General features: G+C 53.8%; 4 protein-coding genes across 4 annotated transcripts; 1 reads left to right on the top strand and 3 right to left on the bottom strand.

Annotated features, from left to right (window-relative positions):
- Nucleotides 1-1,697: 1,697 nt before the first annotated feature.
- Nucleotides 1,698-3,388, bottom strand: VOLCADRAFT_89335 (uncharacterized protein; the record flags this gene model as incomplete). Its single annotated transcript, XM_002948905.1, has 2 exons — nucleotides 1,698-1,767; nucleotides 3,006-3,388. 2 exons carry the CDS (start codon nucleotides 3,386-3,388, stop codon nucleotides 1,698-1,700), a joined length of 453 nt encoding a protein of 150 aa, XP_002948951.1.
- Nucleotides 3,389-7,756: 4,368 nt separating this feature from the next.
- On the bottom strand, nucleotides 7,757-13,193 carry vmp42 (metalloproteinase, extracellular matrix glycoprotein VMP42; the record flags this gene model as incomplete). Its single annotated transcript, XM_002948904.1, has 10 exons — nucleotides 7,757-8,987; nucleotides 9,296-9,434; nucleotides 9,585-9,654; nucleotides 9,840-10,132; nucleotides 10,732-10,853; nucleotides 11,026-11,131; nucleotides 11,340-11,594; nucleotides 11,914-12,057; nucleotides 12,209-12,246; nucleotides 13,100-13,193. 10 exons carry the CDS (start codon nucleotides 13,191-13,193, stop codon nucleotides 8,473-8,475), a joined length of 1,776 nt encoding a protein of 591 aa, XP_002948950.1. The 3' UTR covers nucleotides 7,757-8,472.
- Nucleotides 13,194-16,342: 3,149 nt separating this feature from the next.
- VOLCADRAFT_89333 (uncharacterized protein) lies at nucleotides 16,343-19,469 on the bottom strand (the record flags this gene model as incomplete). Its single annotated transcript, XM_002948903.1, has 5 exons — nucleotides 16,343-16,587; nucleotides 16,622-17,204; nucleotides 17,484-17,779; nucleotides 18,538-18,763; nucleotides 19,320-19,469. The coding sequence occupies 5 exons, from the start codon at nucleotides 19,467-19,469 to the stop codon at nucleotides 16,343-16,345; spliced, it is 1,500 nt and encodes a 499-aa protein (XP_002948949.1).
- Nucleotides 19,470-19,906: 437 nt separating this feature from the next.
- Nucleotides 19,907-23,970, top strand: VOLCADRAFT_89332 (uncharacterized protein; the record flags this gene model as incomplete). Its single annotated transcript, XM_002949004.1, has 10 exons — nucleotides 19,907-19,998; nucleotides 20,208-20,409; nucleotides 20,767-20,844; nucleotides 21,325-21,516; nucleotides 21,831-21,944; nucleotides 22,316-22,378; nucleotides 22,723-22,806; nucleotides 23,178-23,383; nucleotides 23,480-23,585; nucleotides 23,884-23,970. 10 exons carry the CDS (start codon nucleotides 19,907-19,909, stop codon nucleotides 23,968-23,970), a joined length of 1,224 nt encoding a protein of 407 aa, XP_002949050.1.
- Between the last annotated feature and the right edge of the window lie 1,194 nt (nucleotides 23,971-25,164).

Genomic DNA, 25,164 nt, shown 5'->3' with positions numbered 1-25,164 from the left:
CCTATGACGCATGGATTCGTATTCATGTGGCATCCAGTATGGGTACATCACAAGCGGAAGGCGGGCGAGAGCCACGCCCACCTTCCCAAAACAGCAAAAGCAGACAAATAAATGCCCAAAGCGTGTTACATGTACATCAGATAAAGGCGCGGATAGGAACTGTCGGCAACTGTGTTGAAAAATGAAAGATCAGGCCATACACAGCTTGGATCATTCATAATCTCAGCCTCGGACTCTCACTCGCGGGCAAGGCTACCCGGGGGGAAGTAGCACTGCACCGGCTGTGGCATGCCCACGAGGCTCTGTGAAGGCCCACGCACGGCACTTCACGGTAAGCCAACACTTAGGTATGATGGAAGTATAACTTGCTGAAGAATGGCATCAGCTTGCGTCCTGTCACGTCGCAAGCCTTCGTAGGGGCAGCAGTTGCGTGCAGTTGGCGGCAGCTGCCAGCCCCTGATAGCCAAGCGTCGTGCAAACACGGTTGTTGTGTAACACGGTTGCCAATCCATAGCATCCCAAGTGATGCAGCGAAATTAGGGTTGCTTAAGAGAAAACTATTTGGGGAATGCATTCTACCAGCGAGTGCTACGGGTTATAGCTGTTGTACGTGCCTGGAGTTGTAAAGCGCGCTGCGATTTTATTCGCTGCGCATTGAAGAGGCAGGTACAGAAACGATACGTAGACGTCACCACTTAGGATAGCACAATCCCAGTGCAATTACCGCGCCAGACTTATGATTCGGGACTGAATTGGTCTCGGAGCACACACAGCTTTAGGCATACCTACACTACCGCACCTGCAACTTAAACACGAAGCATTGAAAACAAAAGTTCAAAAACATAAGTAAGGGGCGTGCAAGTGGTTAAATCCTTAAGCCAACTTCGCTTGGATTATGTGCTACATGCTTCCCTGGCTTGTATGGCGGCCTAGACGAGCCGAGAGATACCATACGCGAACGTTCTAAAATGTCTGAGGAACAACGATACAACCCTTGTATTCACGCTTCAGTAGCGGCTCACGCCACTTCCTTCCCATTAACTTCCATTTTTAGCAATAAATGTTTGCGTACTTCACCAGAGTTCTATCTGCTCTGACTATAAACATTACCAACAATCGCATCTTGGTGGACTAGGGTTTGAATTGCGCGCGCTTGTCCAAGTGTGCAATAGTAGTGTGCAACGCATGAAGGACAAAATGTGAAATGGAATATCATAGAATACATTTATTATTTAAAAACGGTACTAAACGGTACCCCGCGATCGTGCACTTAATCCTCCACCAGTACTAAAGCTTGGATGACGGCAGACACATCTCCTTTCGTTTGCACAGTGGCCAGGCGTGGGTGGCCTTGGTGATCGTTTCAGGCGGGTCGATCACAGGTGTAAGTCTGTAACCTATTTCCAGCTAGTTTTAAGGCAGCATTTGCCTCTGAGCCCTAATAAAGCTAGGCATTCATGTTGGCTTTCGCACAGGCGCGCAAACAGGTTAAAAAACGTGGATCGACTTCGGTTGTTGGCCCCCCTTGGACATTACATCCTAAACGCTCAGCTTACCCCTAACCGGGTGGCTTGTTCAAGCGGCGGCGCCAATGACTTCATGCCATCGCCAAACGAAAGGGGAATGCTGCCCTAAGGGCCAGCGGTCCACACCAACTTACACTGATTAGTTATTTAAAAGCCGCAGAACATGTGCAATCATGCTTTTAAATGTTTCCCTTGGCTCCCGCTCATTCCTATCATGATTGCATGTCGGTGGCCAGGTGGTCTTGGGGGGGATGTGCGGGGTCGTGGGGCTGCCGCCCCACTTCCCCGCACTTTCCCCCTCTCCTGCCCCTTGTTCTTGGAAAGTTTTAGGCGAAAGTTTTTATCGGCTGGCATTGGCAAGCATGTGGGCTGTGTGCCTTTTAAAATGATTGGAACGGTTTGTTTTCTTGCATTGGTCGTACAGTGCAAATTGCCCACACATTGCTAGTTGTTGCAACTTCCCGACTCTCAGCCGCCGCCGCTGCTGCTGCTGTCAGGGGGGCGGGCCGTCACTGACCGGGCCCAGCGGCGTGTGCAGGGACTGCCGTTGACTGCAGGTGTTGGGGTGGAAGGGGTGGTGTTGGGGTCGCCAGGGGTGGGGCGGCCGCTGGGGTCGGCAGCATGGCGGGTGGTGTAGAGCCGCCGATGGGGCCACTGCCACCGGGGCAGGCGGGGCTAGTGCCGAAGGGGGTGCCCGCCCGTTGTGAACCAGGCCGCGGCGGTCGTCATCGAAGGTGACATCGTTGCTCACAGTCACCATGCCCTTGACATGGACGCGGTGGGTGGCCGTGCCGTGCTCCGGTGGGCGGTAGGTTCCCCCCTTTGCACGAGGACCGAGTTTGTCCTGCTGGCTGGCTGGGATGCGGATGTAGGCCAGGCAGGTGAAGATGTGGAGGTGGCTGACGTCGGGGGGGATGCCGTGATAAGCTGCCCACGGTGTGGCCTCCCGGCCCTGAGAGGGGGCCGCATTGTGCAGGAGGTTTGTGTAGAGTGCAGCCTCCAGCCAGTAGCTGATCGGGAGTGCTGCGTCATGCAGCATCGCCCGAACACGGTCGAGGAGCGTAAGGTTGAGTCGCTCCACCGCTCCGTTCTGCTCTGGGGTGTACGGTGCCGAGTGGGTGTGTGCAGTACCGTGCTGGTGCAGCCACTGCTCCAGTTGCTTGGCGACCCATCGTTGTCGCTGTGCAGCGTGTGTACCCGTGCATGGTTCGGGTGGCGGGCCTCCAGCTGCGTCACCATGTCCTGCAGCACTTCACCCTGGCTCTTGCTGGCCAGCATGCGGACGGCGGACAGACTGGTGGGACCGTCCAGCAGCGTCAGCAAGTAGCATGCACCCCCTGGGCCCATGGCCGGCATGGGCCCGCACAGGTCAGAGTGTACGACCTCCAGTGCTATGGCCGGTTGCCACGGCTGGGGTGGGCGGTTGCGGTGGCCTTCAAGGTGACACAGGCCTTGTAGACGGCCTCCACCGCCTGGCACAGTGCCGCTGGAGTGACCTGTGGTCCCTGCACCAGCTGCTTGCTGATCCGCTGCTCCAGTACATGGTAACTGAGGTGACCATACTGGCAGTGCAGGCGCTGTGCTGCCGCAAGTTCGGCGACTGAGTATTCAGCACCCCCGGGGCTGCCGTTGCCTTGTTGCTCTTTGCCGTTGCTGTCACCATTCGGCTGGCCTCCACCGGTGTGGCTGCCGGTGGTGCTGCCGCCATGGGTGCTGGGGACAGCGGTGGCACTTCCGCCAGCACTGCTACCTGTGGCCTGGCCCCCGCCAGCTCTGTCACCCATGGTGCCGAGGGCATTGACGGTGATGTCGGTTGGCGCCTGCAGGTCCACGTCCATGCATAGTGCCCACACTCGCTCCATGTGGAACAGACGGGCTGTTGTGCGGGAGGCTGCTGCATGAGAACCAGCAGCCCGTTTTGTCCGTGCTGAACGTGACCGAGCAGCCGCGTGTCATGAGGTCTGTGGACCTCTCATGATTATATCGCTACGGAACTGCTCTGCCCGCTGAACGAAGTCAGCGGTCGTCTCCCCATCACACATGCTCAGCTGCTTCTGCGGCTCCAACAGGCTCAGCCGGGCCTGGGATGCAGAACGGAACTGTTGCTGTAAGAGCTGCATGGCCGCGAAGAGCGGTCTGGCAATTCCTGAGCAACTGCTTGATGGGCAGTTCACAGGACAGACGCAGGTAGCCGAGCGCCTGTGCGTCCTCCTGCAGGGTGTCTTGTGTGTTGCGGCTCGGAGGCGACGGGTTGTTGATGTAGTCTTGAACTTGGACGTTGCGAGGAAATCGCCTAAGTCACCGAGCCACTGGTAGTAGTTCGACCCATCCGAGAGGAGGAAACCCTTACATCCCTTCCCCATGATGGTTGCCTAGCGAGCATGACTGATCAAGCCGCGTTCCCCGCCACCTTTCTGGCAACTAGTTGCTGGTGTGATGCATCGTTCTTGCGGTGTACGATGGCTCCTGATGCGACTTATGCCCTTTCATCCTCCCAGGCATGTCCCCACCTGCCTCACAGCCACCGACGCATCTCACGGCGGGGGTCTAATTGTGTGCGCGTTTGGATGCAGCGCTCACCGCTACCTTTCTGGCAACTAGTTGATGGCATCATGCATCGATGGTCCGGCATACAATGTCGCCTGGTGCGATATATGCGTCGGGAAGCCCTTTCAGCCTCCCAGGCATGTCCCCACAACTGCCTGACAGCCAGCGGGGGTCTAATTGCGTGCGCGTTCGCATGCGGCATATGTCCCGCCGCCTTTCTGGCATCTCTCTGATGGTATGATGAATCGTTGTGCGATGTAGGGCTGCGCCTGATGCGATCTCGTTTGTGGAAGGCCCCCCTGAGTGCTGCCAAGCATGTTACTCTCTCATGAGACAGCATGAAGGTTAACGAACTGAGTATGCGACCAACACATAAAACATCGCATGTGAATTGTTATGTCATGCGATTAATCAAAGTAAATCGTGTGTGTTTGGTGTGTGTTAGCTTAGGCCGCGTTAAGCTTTACGCAATCAGCCTTCATACACATGAAACGCAACATGTATTCGCATGCGAATAGCCATGCGGACTGCGTGCGTTTGATGTGCGATTGGACGCGTATTGCTTTACGCATTGTCTCCCCACACGCACGATTCGGTAGATGGAATCGCATGCGTGTCGCCTTGCTACACATGCGCGTATGCTTCACGTTTCAACATAAGCACGGATGAATTGTTCAAGTAGACCAAAACGACGAAAGTTTATTTCCAAATGAACCTTTGCAATCTAAAATTTATAAAATTTTAGCCAGGAGGGCCGATTTCCGCTTTTCGATAGCCGTTGTGCGTTAGCTCTTTGCGTTAGAAAAACATGCTCATTCGCACGTAACGCTAAGATTCGCACCGTTACGCGAACAAACGCAAACTAACGCGGACTTAACGCGATCACCCGTCATCATAGTGTGTCGTGGTCATGGCGAGCATGTCATGCTCATGTCATTGACCACAATGCTGAACGTCAGCGATTGTACCGACAATGACAGCATTTATTAGCTTTATATTCACTAGCAGTCCAAGGCTTTAATGAATGTATTAACTCAAGGATCAGTCTATCACAACGATAACGGCGAAGGAAAAGAAGCCAAACTAACCTTACAAATTGTGAAAAGAAGAAGTCATATGTAAAACTGAGTGTTTGCTATTTATGTACTGGGTTAAATACTGGCTGAATAGCGACGCAGATCGGTCGTGCGATGATGCCGTGCGAAATCTTGCCGCCGCCGAAAAGTGCGTAACAGCACTACCTACATTTTCGTTTTTATGGCATTGTAAATTTGCATTTGATTAAGTGGTTCACCACTTTTGGCAGGCAAAATGGACGCTGACGCGGAACACAGTGCTTTAACCACACAGCATCAAGCACGCTACAAGGCTAAAAATCAATATGCTTAAACTTGCTGTCATATACTTCAAAGAAAAATTGCTGCAGATTCCGCTTAGCATGTAGAGACAGCGACGGATAGAATTCCCTTTAGGCTTTACGACTTGAGGGCCCTATAGAGACTGTACGGCATCATTGGCCTTCTTCCCTATAGGGACTGTACGGCATCATTGGCCTTCTTCCCTATAGAGACTGTACGGCAGTATCATTTTTTACCTAAGAGGTTACCTTTTTAGAGTTAGAAAGAAAGGAAGAATCATTTTTCACCTAAGAGTTACAGCTTTTCAGAAAGAACTAAGAACTATTTCTACGACTATTATAATTTTTGGGCCGATCATTGGCGAGCGCAATAATGAGCGGTAGCAATGAAGCTGCCCTCTGAAATGGACGGCCGCTTGTGGGTTCCCTGCTACCCATGAGGTACGGGCGCGGCAACAGTATGCGGCAACCGAGGGCACTTCCTCTAACGCGAACATGTACATTTGGCACAACGGCCTTGAAGTAGTCGAAGACGGATGGCAACTGGTTTTCAATTGTGGCCCTAACGCGAAAGCGGTGCAAGTCTTATGGGATATGGCAAGCCTATGGTTAATACGCCTTCCACGCAGTCTGGTTAAATTCCTACACTAATCGAGGGGCACTAGGCTGTTTCTGCATGTTGTTTGTCTGGCAGGGATGGCCACGGGGTGCATGGACGGGATGAGATAACGGAATGGATGGGCAGCTCATTGATATACATACAGTATCGGTGTCATTTGTATTTGTAAAGCACAGTGAAATGGAATGGCAGGACCCTTTCTTTTCGCGGCTCAGTCCACTAAAACACAGAAAGGGGCAGAGTACTATACGATTCCCTTGGAGTGGGGATGTGAGGGAGTGGTCGCCTTCATTCTCATCTAGTCCTCCCGCTGGACTACATAGCCCCGACATCGCCGCCGCCAGGAGGGTTCAATAGGGAGCTGCTCGGCAGGCAGTGCATAGCGCACACCTTGCCAGCAGGGCCGTGGTCGGATTTTCGGCGGCTTGTTCCCTGCTTACCTTACACAGCCGCATCGCTACCCGAACGACGGTTCCATTTTGTTTTGCTTACAACAAGGAGAGGCTTTTCCATTCGTGCTGCAAGGGTCAGAGTGAGCAAGGCCACGTCCACAAGCCAGCTCTATTGGGACCTTCTGGTTCCGTTTCCGTTTCCGGTCCCTTCACCACCACAATAACCTAGAGGCCCCGGTGCAGCGGTAGCAGCCACAGCAACTGCCGGCCAGTGTTTTTTTTAAGTAATATATTCCTTTTAAGGAATAAAGAGGCCATTTTGGCCTTTGGAAATAAGGAACAAATTGAGGCCGATCCGTACATTTTCATTCCTCCAGCCAAAATCGTCCATTGCTGCCAGATTGCTCCGTAGTGTGCAGAACTTAGTATTATCGATCATAGAATAGATATGAGGGGCCGTAAGAAGGTCAAGCCCGTGAGTCAACGCGGCATAGCAGAATGTATGACCGGTCCTTCCATAGCCAAACACGCAAAAGGCAACGACTTGAACGCCGAACAAACACCAAAACAGCAAGATAAGCCTGAAATTTTTCCTGATAAAGGCGTTTGGGACGGCGGTGCTGTTGGCCGGCGGCGGCGGTGCCAGCGGCGACCGATGACACGGGCGCCATTACCCCTGCCTTCCATGGCGGTTGTGATCAGCATAAGCGCAAGCTGTCACCCAATCAGCTCGACAACAACGAATGCGGCGAGGCACCTAGCATTGTGTGTGCGGATGTTTACCCAGGACCTGTTCGACCTGGGCACGTTCCCGTTCCTTGACGCACTGAGGAAGTGGCTGGACAGCAGCAGCAGGGGCCGGTACATGATGAACCGGTAGAGTCCTAGTGTGCTGTGGTTTGCAGCGGCGGGTGACGGCCTTTGATTTGCTATGCGGTTGCTTGCTTTGGGCCTTTGCTTGGTCGGATTTACTTTTTGTCCACAAACAGTGCCAGAACTATCTATGCATGTGCATGAAGAGTGCGCACATGAACGAAAACGCGCCAACGCAGTGCGTGCCTCTTGGTCTATGAGGGGAGTTGTAACTTACCGGGGGGGGATCTGGGGGGCCGTAGCCCCCCCCAGCGCCCCACTCTTAAGGAATACATTACGGCGACGCTAGTAACTTTGTTACTTAGGTCGGAATAAATTGAGACCCCCCCTAAATGAAAAAAAAATCACTGCTGCCGGCAGCGCGCTGTTGATGTGGATTGCCCTACCCAGGCGGCAGGGTGCCCTGGGTCAACACACCGATAGGTGTAATCATAGGTAGCGGCGGGGCTACGACATTTAAATGGGTACGGCATTGAAGTGGGTATGGCGTGTAAGGATACGACATTGAAGTGGATACTGCTACAGAATTTGTTTTAATAACAGTGCACCACCACCAGCCACCACCAGCTGCAAGCGTCTCGCCATCATCTTGCCCTCATCTCACTCGCCGACCCGAGTCGCACAATTTAACTTAACGGTTAACATTCCTGCAATCATCAATTCTGTGGCTAGTCGAGAACGTTCGCGCACATGCACATACTCTGTGCTGTTGCGCGCTGCTGCCCTCCTTTCTGAAAACCCTTGTCATATTACCAAGGCACGCATGGATACGCAATGCGATGAATTTTATGGCTGACACGCTATAGAGGCAATCTACTTAATGGACGGATGGACATGCAAATCCAGGAAATGTACGACCAGAATAGAAATGCTGTAGACTTGGCGTGCAGGAAGTGACACACGTGGGCATTAAGAGGTATCCACCTTCCAAATACGCGCGACTCGCTCTGCCGCAATCAAGGTGATGAACACCTTTTGATGCTTTATGTACGGCATGAAGCCTCGTCGGACCAGCTCTGAACCCGATGGATCAATAGGTGCTCATGCACCACATAATACATGTATCATGTATACACAAAATTATCTTATCGCCACAACATGTGGAGGCAAGCAATAAGCATTAACATCTTCGTATCTGCAACTTCCAAGGCAATTTCCTTAGGCCCAACTTTGGGGCGGTGCATCATACGGTGGCGGTGCATCGCCACCGCCAGATGGAGGGCTAGAGTAATCAGGCGGAGGGGCTTCTTCAATCGGCGGTGGAGCATCGGGTGGTGGTGGTGGTGATGACTTCCTCTTTGGCGGCGGTGGTGGCGACTTCCTTGTTCCCGGGGGTGGGGGCGGGGGAGACTTCTTTGATGCAGGTGGGGGTGGGGCTGGTGGGGGTGGGGTTGGTGGGGGTGGGGGCGGCGGCGACTTCTTGAACTTATTGGGTGGGGGCGGCGGCGACTTATTGGGCGAGCTGGGTGGCGGCGGACTCGGCGGGGGCGGCGGCGGCGGCGGCGGCGGGGACTTCTTAACCGGCGGCGGCGGCGGCGGGGACTTCTTGACCACAGTAGGCGGTGGCGGGCTTGGTGGCGGAGGCGACGCCTGGGCTGCGTCCTGACAGGCGCTGCTCGATGCCGTGTATCGGCACACCTTGACCACTATCTTGGTTCCAGACTCCAGGAGGACTGCAGGGGTGCAGAGGGGGGTTGCAGGAGGGGGGCTCGGTGGGGTCAGAACTCCCTGCTGAATAAACCCGGGTGAATATGCCCTTTCTCACCTAACGCACGTGTATCACCCTCCATGCAAAGGCACGTGTGCCCCATGTCCGGCCAAACCAAGCTTCACCACATCGGCCCCCGTAACTCCCACCACAACACTGCAACAGATTCCACTCCACTTGAGATGTTAGGATAACCCTTCACAGTATGGGACCGGCCCATCCCTAATACGCCGGTTTATGGCCTTGTACGTGGCTGTGCCTGTACGGTCGCACCTCCGGTACGGATGAACAATTTGTAGGCAGGCAGGTCCATAGAGCTTGAGGCCGCAACAGTGCCAATGATTGTGACTCTTGGATCACCCCTCGCCATGAAGTTGTTGTCGATGTCTTTGTTGAGCTCGTGGATGTTTACCTAAATGTAAAGAGCAAGATGTGGAATGGTGTTGTATCGCGGGAGGTCAATGCTATGACAGGTGACCAGCAAGTCGACGAGTGTCCCTTCTTTTTTTAAACCTTTCTTTTTCTTCCATCCCAACAATCGCCACCGTGCATTCCGCCGTACCTTCCGGTCGAATTCAGCCTTCAGATCTTGGTCGCCACCTCCAATGGTGCGCAGGGCCAAGTATACATTCCTGCATAAATTTGAACCCGGGCCTTCTTGGTCCAAACACGGCGATAGATGTCCAAGCAAGGCCATTGATATGCAACTCGGGTGCCACGACTCAGCACTCAACCCTTCGGTTCAATAAGACCCCACTGTAAGCTAACCCGCTCTCCATACATTAGCAGCAGCGGGCAGTCGCCTTGCCTCACTCACTTTGTGTATGACGGCATCCAGTCAGTCTGCAACTTGATCATGTTGCCCATTGAAGACGCTGAAGTAGCCGGCAGGGTGTACGTTTTGAAGGCATTGGCGGGGAAGTTATTGGAGTTAAGCAGGTCCAGGACGGTTGCCCAGCCCAGGCGCCAAAGCTCTGGGGCTGAGGGGCAGCTCTGACCCATTCCCATGGAGGTAGAGTAGTCGTTGTACTCGACCCCGGCCTTCCACCCATGGTAAATGTTGAGATTATGGATGTTCTCCTGCATTACCGTGCCTTTGTCGAAGATGCCCTGAAGATACGGTTGCAGCAGGGTGCAAAGGTTGTTTTTGATGAGTATTCATATGGACCACTAAAATATGGACCTAACAAACCCTTAGTTCTTCCAGGGGTGATGTTTGACTGGCTTGGTGTCTGACGTGAGTACATTGTGGATCAGGTATAGGGTATCGTGTGTCTACATACGATTGAATCTGAGTTGGGATAGCTGTTTGGACATCCCACCACATGCATGCAAGAGGGCAGTTTAGGTGGAGACTGGCAACATGTACAGGGGCCACAGGCGGGGCCCTGCGACGACAAAATTCTGTTGGCCAACAGCGATTCCCATCTCTTCCATCACTGGTCCCCTAATGGTGTTCATGGTCCTAGGAGTAAACTTAGGGTTTTTTTGCGAGGTCATTACGTGGCATGCATGCGGGATAAAGGGGCCACTCAAAGCACAACAACCCGACTGTGCGCCTGCACGTGGAGTATGCTGAAGGTGGCGTGGCTACATGAAGAACAAACACCATGCCCTGCCTGCCCGGGAAGCAGCCCAGACAGAGTGATCCCCCTCCCGCATTCGTAGCACTCCCACAGCGCTCTTGGTGCTGGGGAGACCTGACTCACATCCTGGTCCGGGGTGTACCAGGTCTGAGTTCCGGGCAGCTCCGCCAAACCCACCCAGCCGCATGTGTTTACCATGCCGTTGGGCAGCACGTAGGAGAAGTGGGTGAAGCTGTTCAGGAAGCCTGCGGTAGCAGGCGGACGAAAGAGTGAAGAGGCACCCTGGGCATCAGGATGGGTGTCATGTGGCAGTAAAGTAGATGCCAAGCTGACAGCGCCACGATGTGCACCCAAGTGCATGGTTGCGTTGTCGGGTCAGTTAAGTCTTGATCATAATTCCATCACGATGATACTCACTTGCTCCTCTCTGTGCAGTTACCGACGCCTTGGCCGCTGTTGCCATGGCATCCTCATTACAGTTATTAAGAATGGTGCTGCTGCATGCCACGGGCGTTGCGACGACCTTCACAGCATTGATTGGGTTTAGGAAGCAGCTGGAAAAGTGAATTGAACGAGCAAGGTCTGCGGACTTGTTAAGTCCGTGAGGCGATCACCCTAGCTATAGTTATCCAGGCTACCGGGTGCGCATTCACTACTGCAAGACGTTAAGAGGCCAGTGTGCCGTTCACAAGACGTTCAGTATAGCCCCCTCGTTTACACCGGACGCCTACCGTCACGGTGTCGTACACAACTTTGCCGTAGCTGCAATTGCGGAGGAAGTTGGCGTAGCCAGTCGGACTGGTGTACGCTGTCTGTACAGAAGTGACTGTGGCCCCTGTCTTTGTGCAGGTTCCAGTGAGGCTCAAAACCATCACGAGGAGCTTGATCTTTAAGTCGGTGGTCGGGACAGGCGCCGCACTCGTAGTGATCCTTGCTGCGGTTGTAGCGGTGCAGTTTGTGGGCTGGCTGGCAGCCGCGATACAATTCTGCATCGCAGGTTACACGCAGGGTTTCAATAACAGGAAGTTTAAGAGTCGAAATGTTCTTTAGGTCTCAGGCTACTGCTGCTTTGGGCCGCTGCTTTGATTACGCATCGCAAAAAACCCGCCTCGCCGCTGGGCGGGCTCAGCACGACAGGTTGACGGGGAACCGGGGATAGTTTTTGGTGTCGGATTGCTTAATGGGCGTTGTGGGTTACACGAAACCAGATCATCATCCCATGGCTGCATATAGCCTGATCCTGACCACCTGATCCCACCCGGTTCGTTTCCCTCTTCGCCGCACTATTCCCATATGGCACCTCACCAACGACACAGTGCTTCCCGCTGGGATGGCGCTCCCCAAGCTGGCGTCAATTGGCTGGCTGGGAAGGGTGTACACGACACCAGTACTCATAGTGACTAGCGACCAGATCTTCCGAACATGGGCGTCCTTGTAAACCAGCTTGCCCTGCGTGAGCGGGTTGGAACTACTTTAGGTAATCATTAAAGGCTCATTACAGGCGGAGGACGAAATCCGCATAGTTGGTTGCTCAAGTAGAGCCCGATTAGGTTATTTCTTCGCTTCGCAACGCAGCTCAAGGATTTACACACTTTCCCACCTCAATCTTGGTTGGCTGGACTGTCTGGGATTGCGCGCCTGGAGGGCACAGGAACAAAAAAAGTGTACATTCGTCAAACCTGAAGAGGGAAGAGGAACTCCATGTGCTGTGCAGTGATTGCAAATCAACAGCACCCGCAGGACAGTTGTCCTGCGCAGGGAATTGCGCCATGCGCTTGGTTTAGCTGTCCACATCTTATCATGGTTAAGCTCGCCGAAGGGTCTCCCCCGGGGATCAGGCAGTCTCCCGAAGCATAAAAACGGTCTTGGCATTACACAGCTACCGGTATTTTCGTAACGTTTCGTACATGTAAAGACGCAAGCGTAAAAGTAGATGTTCACATTGCCATATAATTCTATGAGAGGAGATCCCGGTGAGCTCAATAATTTAGGTTTTCTATGGTAGCTATTGTCACTTGCGCCAAGCATGCCCTGCTACGCGTGACTCATCAGTGTTTTCATTTCCAGTCAGTAGTTCCTTTACGCTTTTTCCAATGCTAAACTAAATTATTATTTGTGATTATATCCACTTCATATGACGCATTTCGGCAAGCAGCGGACGGAGCTGGAGAAATTGCCGCGAGGGAGCTATGAGAACTCTTACAGCAGGATTTAATCCACAAAGTTAACGGAACTAAATGTGAAGAAGTTAATGGTCAAGGACATTTCTGATTACCGGTATAGCTGGCTCCGCACCGTTTCCGAATAACTGAAGGTGTCTCATAGTGTACATCTAAGAGAGTTAACCTGGCAATCCTTTTGATTCTTCAACTCACTATCCTAGTTAGTTCGAAACGGTAGGAGGGAATCTCTTGGATGTAAAATACACTATAAGATGTATTACGTGTGCTCAAAGATGCCTACGCTAAGCGGGTACAGCGCCCACGCTTACCCGGTCCTAGCAAAGATAAAAAGATGACCAGCAGATACGCCATTACCAGCTTTGGACCAACTGGGGAACGACGCGTCCCGCCGTGAAGCGCCATCGCTGAAGGCGCGTGCGAACCTGCATCAAAGAAACTCCTTTTAAAACGCTTCTACGTGACAATCATCACAGCGATGTCAGAAAGGAGCTGGCATTCCGGTATCTTCTCTTGGACGGGAATGAGCTCGACCTGCTCAACAGCCGAGGTCGCTACTCCCTTCACACATGTGATGTACGCCCCCAAGGCTGCCTAAGGGCTGACGTCCTCAATATGCATCAGTGCGCATTATTGCGATTGTCCGTTCAGGACAGCTGCCGATTCAAGCCTCACCAGTCCGAAAGCGGTCCAAAGAACGAGCTCTTGAGCGGGCGCAGAAGAGCTGCACAGGCAGTCAGGTAAGTAACTAGTACTCCTTAGCCTGGTTTACATAAGGCTGTTATATCAATGCGTCGTTGCTTATGAACATAATACTGACATGAATCAGCTTAACCTTCGGTCCCACCCGACAGTGTCGGCGGACAGAAGAAATGCCGCGCACCACTTATGTCAATGCTGTAGAGAATATGTACCTAAAACAATGGAATGGTCTCGGATGGCCATTGTCGTCCATTTATAGAAGACATCGATTGAGAGCTGACGTTAGGTACGGCACGCCAATGTCGGGCGGGAGCTCAAAGGTAGCGCGCACCTTTGCTTCCGCTTCCGTGAACGATCGCGACCCGCCTGAACCTGCAAGGCCGCGGCTTCCGACAAAATCCAAACTTTCGCTTCTAAGGAATTTTCACTTCAAATAATAAGCTATTGGAGATTCATAAGTATGTAAACATTATTTGTTATGTCTTACAATGAACTTACTGTTCAGGAGTCCTAATATAGCTTCGGTGCGGTAATTTGGACAGCTCACCCTATGGCAGTCCAGAGACGTGTAGCTCCCAAGGCTCAGCAGCTAGGGGGCAGAAGTTTAGCGGGTTACTCGCCAGCTACGGGCTTGGTAAATGTGCAGCCCGAAAGTGTAATAATTAGGCACGCTGAGTGCGTCAGAAATTACGGTGGGGTTAGTTAAAATGTTTGCCAGCCTACATGGACCTCATTCAAGCTGTCAGACCGCTACGCCTAGTTCAGAGCCAAGCTACCGCAGCACACGCTGCGAATATTGCAGTTTCTTGCGGGCTAGAGCTGCGTGTTGGATGTGCGAGTGTGTGTATGTGTGTATGTGTGTGAGAGTGTGAGTGTGTGTGTGTGTGTGTGTGTGTGTGTGTGTGTGTGTGAGAGAGAGAGAGAGAGAGAGAGTAAGAGTGTGTGTGTGTGTGTGTCATCATGTGTTTTGCTTGTGTTCGGTACGTCTGTGGTTTAAGCGCGTCGGGGTTTGGGCTAGTGTTCGTTTTGGTACTGTGTGTTGCGTGATAGCATTCAGTTTGCCTTCGGGTTGAAGTTGTGCTCAGTGTGCTGGTTGTGTATAGTTGTTTGGTTTCTGTGTCTTGGCACTGAGGGGTTTTAGTCATTGCTCTTGGAACTATTGGTTGTCTGGATGTATCTGGGGTTACGTAGTCCGGACGAGGTGGGAGCCGTGTGCCACTTTTAGGCCGGCGTCCAGGGCGGGGGAGGATTTTTGCCTTGACGCCGGTTCCCTTTTCCCCTTCCCCCCTTAGCCTGGTATCGATTTCGTAAGAATTGAATCGGATAGAGGCGCGACTATGGCCTCTTAGTGCTTTCCCTTCGCACCGAGGACGGTGCTCGTCTTAAAGAAGGGGGGGGTATGTAATGTTCGGAAGTTACGACAAGACCTAACAAGAGTCCCAAAAGTTTGTCAACTAGCTTCGAAACATTACAGCGTCAGCTGGCCATGTAGGCCCATTTTTTATGTGGGTAAGGCGCGACACTCCAGGCAGTACCAGGCAGTACAGTTTTGTTTTGCCATTGCAGAAAACGAGGCGTGCAACGTTTCTCATACGATATTCAGCATCCTCACGACACGTGGCTTTCGTGGCAACGCGACGTAACGCCAGCCGGCGGACCGCGCAATGGATCGACGTGGTGAATAGAGGACCGCCATGACCGTTAAGGCAAACCCGTGTACCATAATTTATGAAAATCTAGGGGTGTCCAAACGATTGACACCAAGTGTCCAAAGCAAGAGATCAGCGGCTATGGTAACGGTACGGCGCTGCATTGAGGTGCAGCACCACATCATGATTTAAGGATAGACATACACATCAAACTGCGCCACCAAAAGTAATGGCAAATGGATCCGGCTATTAAATCACGATCCCGGGATGTCCGGTAAGTGGGGCTGAGTAAGGACGGGCTGGTTCACCCGCCGGCCTAGTTATCTTGCCCCAATGTATAATTGGGGCAGAACCCATATCATAGCAAAACATTCCTTGTCCAGCATAAAATATGTCTTTTACATTTACACGCCGACGCGAGTTACCATGTCGATGTTAATTCTGCCGCAGCCGGCGCTTGTAACCATCAGCAGACAGCCCGACTAAAGCCCTATACAGATGGGAACTGGAGGATGATTTGAAGGCGGATATGCCACATATGGCGTGTAGTGGCGCATGTGATCGTTGCTTTGCTAGTGCAGCTCAGATTTGGTAAGAGCCGCGTCTCCATGTCCTGCAGGTTCCCTTCCTTTTCATTTCGCCGTTCCTTATGCCCTAATTTTATGAAATAAGAAACCCCTCAGGGTCTTCTCTCGCTCACGTCAACTCCTGCCGCCCACCAGTTTAACGGGGGCCAAGGATAATCGACGCGATTTTTTCATTTATTTCTCAATTTTAAATCATGTGAAGTATGAGTAGTACCGGAGTTTTGATGCTCTTCATCGCACAGATGCATCGGCGAATCTCCCGATAGTTTGTCTTGTCCGATACTAGCGCACCCTCCAAGCGCGGAGGCGGAGACTGTTTGTTCCATAAAGATCAAAGGTAAAATATTTGCCAACAAGAATGTGGCGGGAAATTAGTCAAGCGTAACCGAGAAGACGCAACCCGAAGAGGTCGATGACCTTCGCGAAGGGCAAGCTGGATGGAAAGCACGCCCATGTTCGGTTTGGAGAATATCGCAACTCCAAAAGGCGTAACATACACACATATAATATTACTATTAACATACATTATTCTTTACTTCGCGTGCCCTTCACATCTCGCACAAGACGATGTTCGGAACAAGGCGCCGTAAAGTCACAGACAGCCTCACGCCCCGGTTTACACGGATCGGCCTCCCCGGTGCAAGGTCGGGAATCGGGATCCCCACATCTGCACTGCAGCTTCCGACAGCTGCTTCTTCTTCCGCCATTCGTCGGGCCTCCGCCACCTGAGGATAGCCAATCTCTCCTCCTCCTCCTCCTCCTCCTTCCTGAAGTCCTCCTCCTCCTCCTCCTTCCTGAAGCCCTTCTCCTCCTCCTCCGACTGCTCCAGCGGGAAAACCCATCCGGGACATCCCCACAGTACTTGCATACGATGCAACTACCGGGCGGGACGCACCCTTGAGCTGCCGCCCCTCAGCCGCCGTCACAGACTGGCAAACCGTGCCCGTACCGGACGATAGCCCGCCAGTCCAATAGCCCGCAGGACGATAACCCTGACACGCATCCTCCACCTGCTGCGTGCCGCGGCAAGCCGCTGCCGGCGCCACCGGTACCGCCGGCGCCCCCGCAGTGGCAGCAGCAGCGGTTGCCGCCGCTGCCGCTGCGCATCTGCTACAGCCGACCTCGCCCCAGAGCTCCGAAACCACTGCACGGATGCCGTGCTCCCAGCCGAACCGTGCCTCACCTGCCATGCCCACCAGGTCCCCCCCCTGGAGCAGCACACACAAGTGGTCAGGTCCGCACCACCACACACCCGCATCCTGCCGCTGGCTAGCACACCTGTTGGTGGTACTGCCAGCGCCGCCACCATTGCCGTCACCATCGATGCCGCCGCCACCGCCGCTCTCATTGCATTCCTGCCGCTTCCGTTGCTTTTCCGGCTGTGGCGGCTGCGCCTCCACTACTGCTGCTGCTTCAGCTTTGCTTCCGCCATCGCCGTCCCCTTCTCCGCCTCCGCCATCGGCAGCGTCCACACGTTCCTGTTGTTGTCCCGGAGGCGGCGGACGCGGCGGAGGTGGCGGAGGTGGCGGAGGAGCCTTCCCGCGTGTGGGGCGGCTTTCCATGGCCCCGGGACCAGAGTCACCACATGGCCGCTTGGCTGGAGGCGACGAGGACAACGGTGCCGCGGCTTCCGCTCTGCCCATTTCCTGAGCCCCCGCTATCCCTGGACCTTCCCTCTGCTTCGCCACCTCTTTTTCATGCCGCCCCTTTACATCGCGCCCAATACCGGCAGTACTGCAACAGCTCGTGCTGCTGACCCGCAGGTCGCCACCCTCAGCGCTGCGGCCGCAACAGTCACTGCAACTCCCGCCGCCGCCAGCACCACCGCTGCTGCCAGCGCAGTTCTCACCGCGATTGGCGGTGACCCACGGGTCGTTGCTGCATCGCGTGAAGTGCATGACGGCCGGGCCGCCAACGGAGACACTGACGATGCCGTCCTGAAAGCGCGCCAGGTCAACATGGGATGTAATGCCTTCACCAGGCCTGTACAGGTTGACGATGGTCTGGTCGAAGGACGGCGACCGACTCGCCAACTCGGGGGGTAGAAGCTCGCCTGGTGCGGGCGCCAGTGCAAGTGCGGGAGCGGGAGCGACGGTCTGGAGGAGGTGCTGCGTGAAGCGGTCAAGTCGTCTTGGCAGCGGTTTCTTGCGGCGGTTGCAAGCAGCAGTTAATACGATTTGCATTTGGCCAAGCCCTTGTCAAGCTTGTTGATAAACAACAACACGTTTGCAGCAGTCAGGAACGGCCAAGTTGTAAATTGCAGATTGCTGATCTACAGGTGGTTAACTAATGCGGTTTATTGCTTAGAGCCATGGCTGGTACGCACTTCTTACGGGGTGTCTAGGTCAGAAAGACAGGCATACAGACAGGCAGACAGACAGACAGAACCAGGCAGGCAGACAGCGACACCGCGGAAAGGGACGACCCGGTCGACCGTACAGACCTTACGGCCGTGAACGGTGTCGAATGAACAGTCACGGCTCACGGGACCGAAACCTGGAAGACGGGAAATGACTGCTGTGACTGCTTGTACCGGCTCCTTCAGTCCACAGAGCCCCCTCGGGTCGCGTTGTTCAGTTCTGTATCTCCCGCCTTGGCCCCACCCCGCCCTTGATAACACTATTGCGGGGCTGGAGGGCGCAACGGCCGGCAGCCACATAGCACCGCCCGATCTGACCAGAGTAGTAGCCGCCACCCGCAGGCGGACCCCGCAGGGCCCTTGATCGCTTACAAGTATCAAAGTTGTTTCTAGTGCAGTGCTTTCTACCTTCCATGCATGTTTTCTAGTGCACTCCTGGGCGGCGGGCTTACTTAAGGGTAGTAGCTTAATAAGTCGCAGTGTCCAAGGTGGCAGATCTCCGAAAAACATGGCTTGATTAGGCAACCCTTTAGTGCGGCCGCTGCCGTGGCTGCCGGTGCCAGCGACTTCTTCGGCCTCCTCCTTCACCTCAGTCTTCTCTGGTTCGACTTCCTCTCCCTCCTCTGCCTCCACTTCCGCCAGGCAGCCGCTCAGCACTATGTCCGACGCAACTTGAAGCTGCACGTGCGCATGAATGGGTTTCAGAGCTTAGGCAGGAAGGCGTGTGTAGATGAGGCTTGGATTTGGAGCTGAAGCTTGGCTGCTTCCGCCGTACGAGTGCGCCTCCGGAAAGTTGCCTCGTGTTTTCATGCATACGGTCAGAGTGGGCTTTTTTACTGGGGAAGGATAAAGTACGGCGTTGTCATGTCGTTTTGTATCTCTTGTCGTTGTACCGGCATGCAGCTGCTCAGGGACTTCGCTATGTGTGTGTATGTGAGATGTATGATGTGTGTGTGTTTCGTGCGCAGCTGAGCTTCCATCGACACCGCACACAGCTTTGTACGACTCCTCCAGCAGAGCGAGCCATTGTATTGGTACCTGAAAAGCCCCAGGCGGGACGCGAAGCGGGCAACCTATCCTGTAAGGCCCTGCGGGCTTCTTTTCCTGGGCTCGCATATTAATTCTTCACCCATATGCCATGCAGCACGTAAGCCTTTCCCCCCCAATAGACATCTGCTGTCGTATTGTTGACGTGACCCCACTTTTTATTTCTATCTTTTGAGCCTTCCCCTACCTGCTGTGCTTCAGAAAGAGCGCTTCTGAGGATTGTAAGGCCCGGAAGAGGCCGAACGATAGCGGCCGGCTGAGATGTCAGTACGCTCTTCACAGATTGGTCTCCGGCCATAACCGGCTGGCCAAGCTGATGGAAGAGCAGGTTCGTCATGCTGTTCTGGATAAAAAGAAGCCAGCATCAATTGGACGGCCCCGGCCAACTGAATTAACGAAACACACAGGACAGCCAGTCACCTTTAGTTCTTTTATAAGCGGGTGTGTTGACTCGTACGTGAGCTGCCTTTCAAAGTTATATGCGCAGACCATGGAAGAGCTCGGCCGTGGCCGACGCAAGCCTTGCGTCTCCACGTCCGGTGCAAGCAGTCCTGTAACTTGAGCGTCGACGTGCATAGGTTTGTATTCATACTCAACTTCGTCATCGAAAAGTTCGTGAAGTAAGCTGTCCAACCGGCTATTATCTGTCGCCGTTGCCATAGAACGAATTACATATGACGTGGATTTTACGTGGATCGTTCGTTTCGCGGCAGGATCCTTTCAGCTCTTGTTGGAAAACGATGTGAAATTGGATCTGGGAAGTACAGTTACGTAATGTACCGCATCATTTCGGAAGCTAGTTTGGAGAACCGCAATGCTCGATTGTTCGCTGTGATTTCATTTGTTGTTGAGTGTTGCAGCCGATTGTGCGTATAGCAAAGTCTCGGTGCGACCCGCGCGTGCATTAATTACAGTCGACACCACCTTGAAGCAGTTTCACCTACAGTAACAATAACACTGACATGCTTACCAGGCCGCTTCGTTCCGTCTCTTCAGCCTGTCCATTCCGGGCACGTCCTTGCATTCGTGTCGTTCGCCTTGCATCGCGACCCCCATTCGGGGTCCTGACCAACAGCCCGACCACCGGTGGCCAGAGCTTTCAAAAGTTGCATAAGGAGGTCCTTCAGGACTCCGAATGGTACGGGCCGGAGGCTGCGGACCACGCGGTGTCGCCTGCCGCTGCTGCCGCAGCCCCAGCTGCTGCAGCCACTCGCGAAGACGTGCGCCTCATCACGAGCTTCACGAAGTACCTCACGAAGCACAAAGTAGAGCTTTCGGTGCGTTCAAACTTTTCACATTTAGCTAGAAGGGCTCTTGCTTATTGTCAACGACCGGTAGACTCTCTTCGCTGCCGTTTCCACGAACGGCGCTACAGCGTTTCTCCTCATCTATGCCGACACCTGCCCCGAGCTTAGTGACCGCTTCATCATTTCATGATATTAATATTACACCGAGGCGCTCCTGGGTGGCAGGCTCCTGGACACGCGATATGCGACTAGAGAGTGCGTCACCCATTCCCCTGACGGCTCTAAGCACGGGCAAACGCACATTCCCTGAGCCCTATAGCTCTTTCCCCATCTTCTCCTCCCCTCTCTCCTCATCCATTCTTATCCCTTTCCGTCACGCGTGACCAGGTGTTGTTCTGCAGCGAGGCGGTTCTCTCAGCGGACAGCCGGGCGGTTTGCGACCCGCAGGCTGCGCATCAACTGGAGGTGAGTGACGCACCCCTGGGACAGACAGACAGACAGACAGATAGACAGACGCACCTCGAGCCACAACCCTAGCCAAGTCACATCAAATCACATCCATGCCCAATACCACGCCGACATGAAGTCTTGGACTTGATCTCTCGGCTGGTTTAATTCGGTTCTCTCTCTCACTTCCGCCCTCATTCGGTCCCAGGACGACCGTAGTCGTGTCTTTTCGGGTTAGCTAATCGAAATGCCTTTCTTACCGAATATTACACCACACCATGCTCACTCGCCTTTAATAAAGCGTATGAACTACATAAATCAAATGTCCCCAAACAGCTCCTTACCGAGTTCCTGACCTCGGGATGTCTGCGAGTGGGTGAGGAGCTGCCGCACTGGTTTGTGAACGGCAATCTCCGCGGAGCAATCAAGTGTTGGATGGCCACGCGACCCGCGGCGGCGGCGCTGACCGCCACAGCCACAGCCACCAATGCCGTACAGGGCGCGGTGGCTGCGGCCCAGCAGGAGCTAGTCCGTGAGCGGGTGGCGTCGGTTTCGGAGCATCAGCTGCTGGGCCTGGTCGCGAGTCCGTTGGTGGATGCCTTACTGGCGGCCATGCCGGAATGGACCCATGGGTCAGTTTGGGAGCTGGCGGGCTGGGAGCCTGCGGAGGGCGTACAGGCGACGGCTGAGGTAGGGCCCTGGTAGAGCAATCCTAAATAGGACACTCAGGAAGTGAGCATAGAGGACAGGATATATGTATTCCTTGGTGACTTGGTGACGCCCGATGGTACGTCTGTATGTATCCGCTAGAGCTCTCTGCATGCGGAAGACCAGCGATGACCTCAGGCACGCTTTAAGGCACAGGACTGCATCACGCCAGGTCCCCAACGCCGTACTGCGATGCCGTACAAGTGCAGCATCGCTTGTTTAGGTCTGCGGCCCTACATTCCGGACCTATAAGTGTGCCGTCCTCCCACTGTTATGTCGGTATGTGTCCTAAATAGGATGTGGCGCTGCTCCACTGCTTCGGCACGCTGGTGTACGCCTCCCGGCTAGACGTGGCGGTGTTCCTGCGGCAGCTGTGTGGCGCAGATCCCTTCTCCTGGACTATGGCTCAGGTGAGTGTGGACTTGCCTGCACTTCTGGACTGGTTTGTACTTCGTACGGCGGAGCTGACGTGCTGTGATCTCAAGAAATCTTTGAATCCTCAAAAATTAACTTGTATATATTTGGCATTTGGGGATATCACTGGTAAGGTTAGGATTACGGCTCAGGGTTTAAAAGTTGGGATTGTAATTAGCGGGTTTAATTAGTTTTGTCTGTTATCTCTGCGAAGGACTGGTTCGCGATTAGGAGCGACGCAGTAAGCAGCTGCAGTCCAGGCCTGAAGCTCGGTGATCCTGTGTTGTTGTGGCTCTTCAGGCGATGGGCCTCCGTGTGCTTGTGACCGTCGTGGCTGACTTACCTCCGCCACCGCCGCCGCATGCAGGTTGCCCAGGGTGTGGTTCCGGAGCCTGAGCCTTGGCTACTGGAGCGCTTTTTCATGAGCAAGGTAAGGCAGCTATGACGGCCCCACAGCTCGGGCGCATCCCGGGGAGGGCTTTTTGTGAAAACTTAAGGATAAAGGTTCTTTAGGACTAGGAGGAGTTCATATTTTTACACTTGATAAAGGAAATTGGCTTTCTCGGCGAAATCGCGCAGGCCAAAAAGATGTTTGTTTGGAAATTCTAAAGGATCGGCTGAGAGGCTATCTCCACCGCAAGCCAAATAACCATAACCACCCAGGGTGTTTGGTGAAGCACGCCAGCAATCCGATCGGGTTAACTTAATCCATCCATAAATAAATTAATAAATTATTGTACTCGGTCTTCCTCCGCTCCTTTTCCTCTCTCTCAGCATACTGTGGGTGAACCGCTGCCGCTGTGGTTTGCTAAGTGGGGCGTCCGCGAGGAAATCATCCAGTGGCTGCAGGGAGAGCAGGTGCGCAGGGAGAGGGGGCCTGGCTGGGGTTCGGAAGTTAGGGCCCCTTGGGATTAGGCGTGCGTAAGGCGCAGCGCCAGAACGACGCAAGACTCCAACGATGGTGATGCCATATAACGCATTCCGGAAAACCTTAGCGATTCGCCTGCTACATAAGGCCCTCGGGCTCCTGACACGGGCCTCGAGCTCCTCTCTCTAGACCTGGATCGAAGGTACACGATGGCGATGATATATAAGGCATTGCTACAGAAAGGCAAGGGTCTTCCCCTGGGTGTGTCGTACTAGCGGAGCAGTATTATTAGGGTTTTGCGCACCGTACCACTGCCCGGGACGCGAGGCCACAAGGGCTGATGCTACGGACTCGCCCGCAGGCAGCCCGGTTCGTACAGAACTTGCTGGAGACCCGTGGCCTTGGCGGCGCCGCCAGCATGACGGCGGTGACCTCAGTCCCGTCCGCCGCGACTGTGAATGACCTTTCAGCAGCTTTGGACCTGCTGGAAGGCTCCGTCGGGAGCCTTATGGCTTCCGCCTTGTTACGGCAGGGCCTCGCGGCGACGCCGGAGGCTACGCCAGCCACGTGCGTCACCTGCAGACGTGATGTACGGGTGTACGACAAGGCCGATCCGTCGGGTGCTCCTTATTCGATCGATCTGCTGGCGACATGCAACGGTAGCGGTAACGCCGCCGGCACGGACCAGGAAGGGCTTATGGCAGCGCTGGTGGCAGTTGCCGTACAGTTGCCGTACGGCGGCGGTGCCGCCGGCGACGTGACGGTGACGGTGCGACAGGCGAAGGAGAGGCTCGATTGGCTGGCTTTTCTTCTGAGGAATGAGGGGGGCCTCCGAATACAGTCGGCAGTAACCAAAGTGCTGCTGCTACTGCCCCCGCAGCCACTTCCGCAGCAGCAGCAGCAGCAGCAGCAGCCTGGCGAGCAGGGGTCAGTAGCGATATTGCCACGGAGCGTGGAAGAGTACCTGGAGCAGGGCGATGTGCTGGTCTTAGGAACCGCGGATCTGCCGTACAAGGCCGCTTCTGCCTGAGGCAGTGCCATGCAGCTGCTGGGACCTGGTCCCGCAGGCAGGGTTGTGCAACCGGCGTTACGTGGCCCAGCTATTCCAGCGCACATACATTTTGACGTGCATGAGCCACAAGGAGTGGAATTAGGATGCAGGTTTTTTTCTGCTTGAGATTTTATAAATTGTTTTATCTTGAAAAGTTAGGCTGAAGCGGCAAAGCATGTCGAAGTGTCCATAAATGCTGATGAACGCGGTGAAGGGAATGCTGTTAATGCGCCCTAAACCCCCTGGTTGGAAACGGGAATTTGACGAATTGACTTTATTTGTAAACCTTATTTATTGAAGTAAGGGTCGAGGGCTCAGGACCGAGAGGTGTGGATGGTGAGAGACTTGGGAAGCCTTACAAGGAGATTACATTTTTGCACGTGCGATGAAGTGTACGGCAATCCGTGACGAATGGGACAGCTGGTGAAGCCGAGGCACAGACCAACACCTCTGACGTGTTGTTGTTATAAAGTATGAACTAATGGATAAGAGGTATCTGGGAGTGGGGAAGTGAAAATGTATTTGTTGACATGGAAGATGGCTTCTGGGGTTTTCAGTTTTGGAGCTTGGCATTTCAGTGCTGCTTACTCAGCTTTTCGGCCCGGCGAGGGCCTTATGTTCTCCTGATCTCGCTCGTTTATGACAGTTCATCTAAGCGGAACGCAGGCTTGGCAAAACTCATTTTGGCGCTTTACTTAATGCAATCGTTATAACACGATGTAGCGGTTTAGGGAAGTAATTTACGTTGCGTATTGAATGGTAAGGTAGGAATTGTCATTATGGTTAAGGTATGCATGAGTTTTGCCCGCGTACCTTACCCTTACCAGCAAGCTTTCCGTACAATTGTATAGGGCACTCCTTATATATTTGGGTCATGGCATCAATGGTTGACCATGCATCGAAAGCCGCGGCGAATTGTGGCCATCCTCTTCCCAAGACAGGCGGGCAGTCGGTTGGTTTTAATCGCGCTTTCGGAATTATAAAAAGCTTTTTCGTTCCGTGAGTGAAAAGGCCTTGAGTGGAGAGCTGAGTGGAAAGCTGCAGCAGGTGTGGAGAAATTGGGAAGCGTCAGGAAATCACTATCGTTTCATATCACGCAAGAAAGATTTTGGGGAATCACCGTGTCCGGTGTGCAGGTCTTCTGTTTTTAATCCGGGTATCTAATATATATATTTTTTCCTCTTGCACCCGCAATCTATCTCTCCCGCACGCGCGGACACATAATTGCTGCTCACAATGTGCCCGATTTACGAAAGCCAACAGACAGCCGCTAGGAGAAGTCCACCTCCCTCTTACT

This window comes from Volvox carteri, assembly GCF_000143455.1.
Source record: "Volvox carteri f. nagariensis unplaced genomic scaffold VOLCAscaffold_12, whole genome shotgun sequence".
In the NCBI taxonomy this organism is placed as follows: domain Eukaryota; kingdom Viridiplantae; phylum Chlorophyta; class Chlorophyceae; order Chlamydomonadales; family Volvocaceae; genus Volvox; species Volvox carteri.
This window is presented reverse-complemented; position numbering and strand designations above follow the sequence as displayed.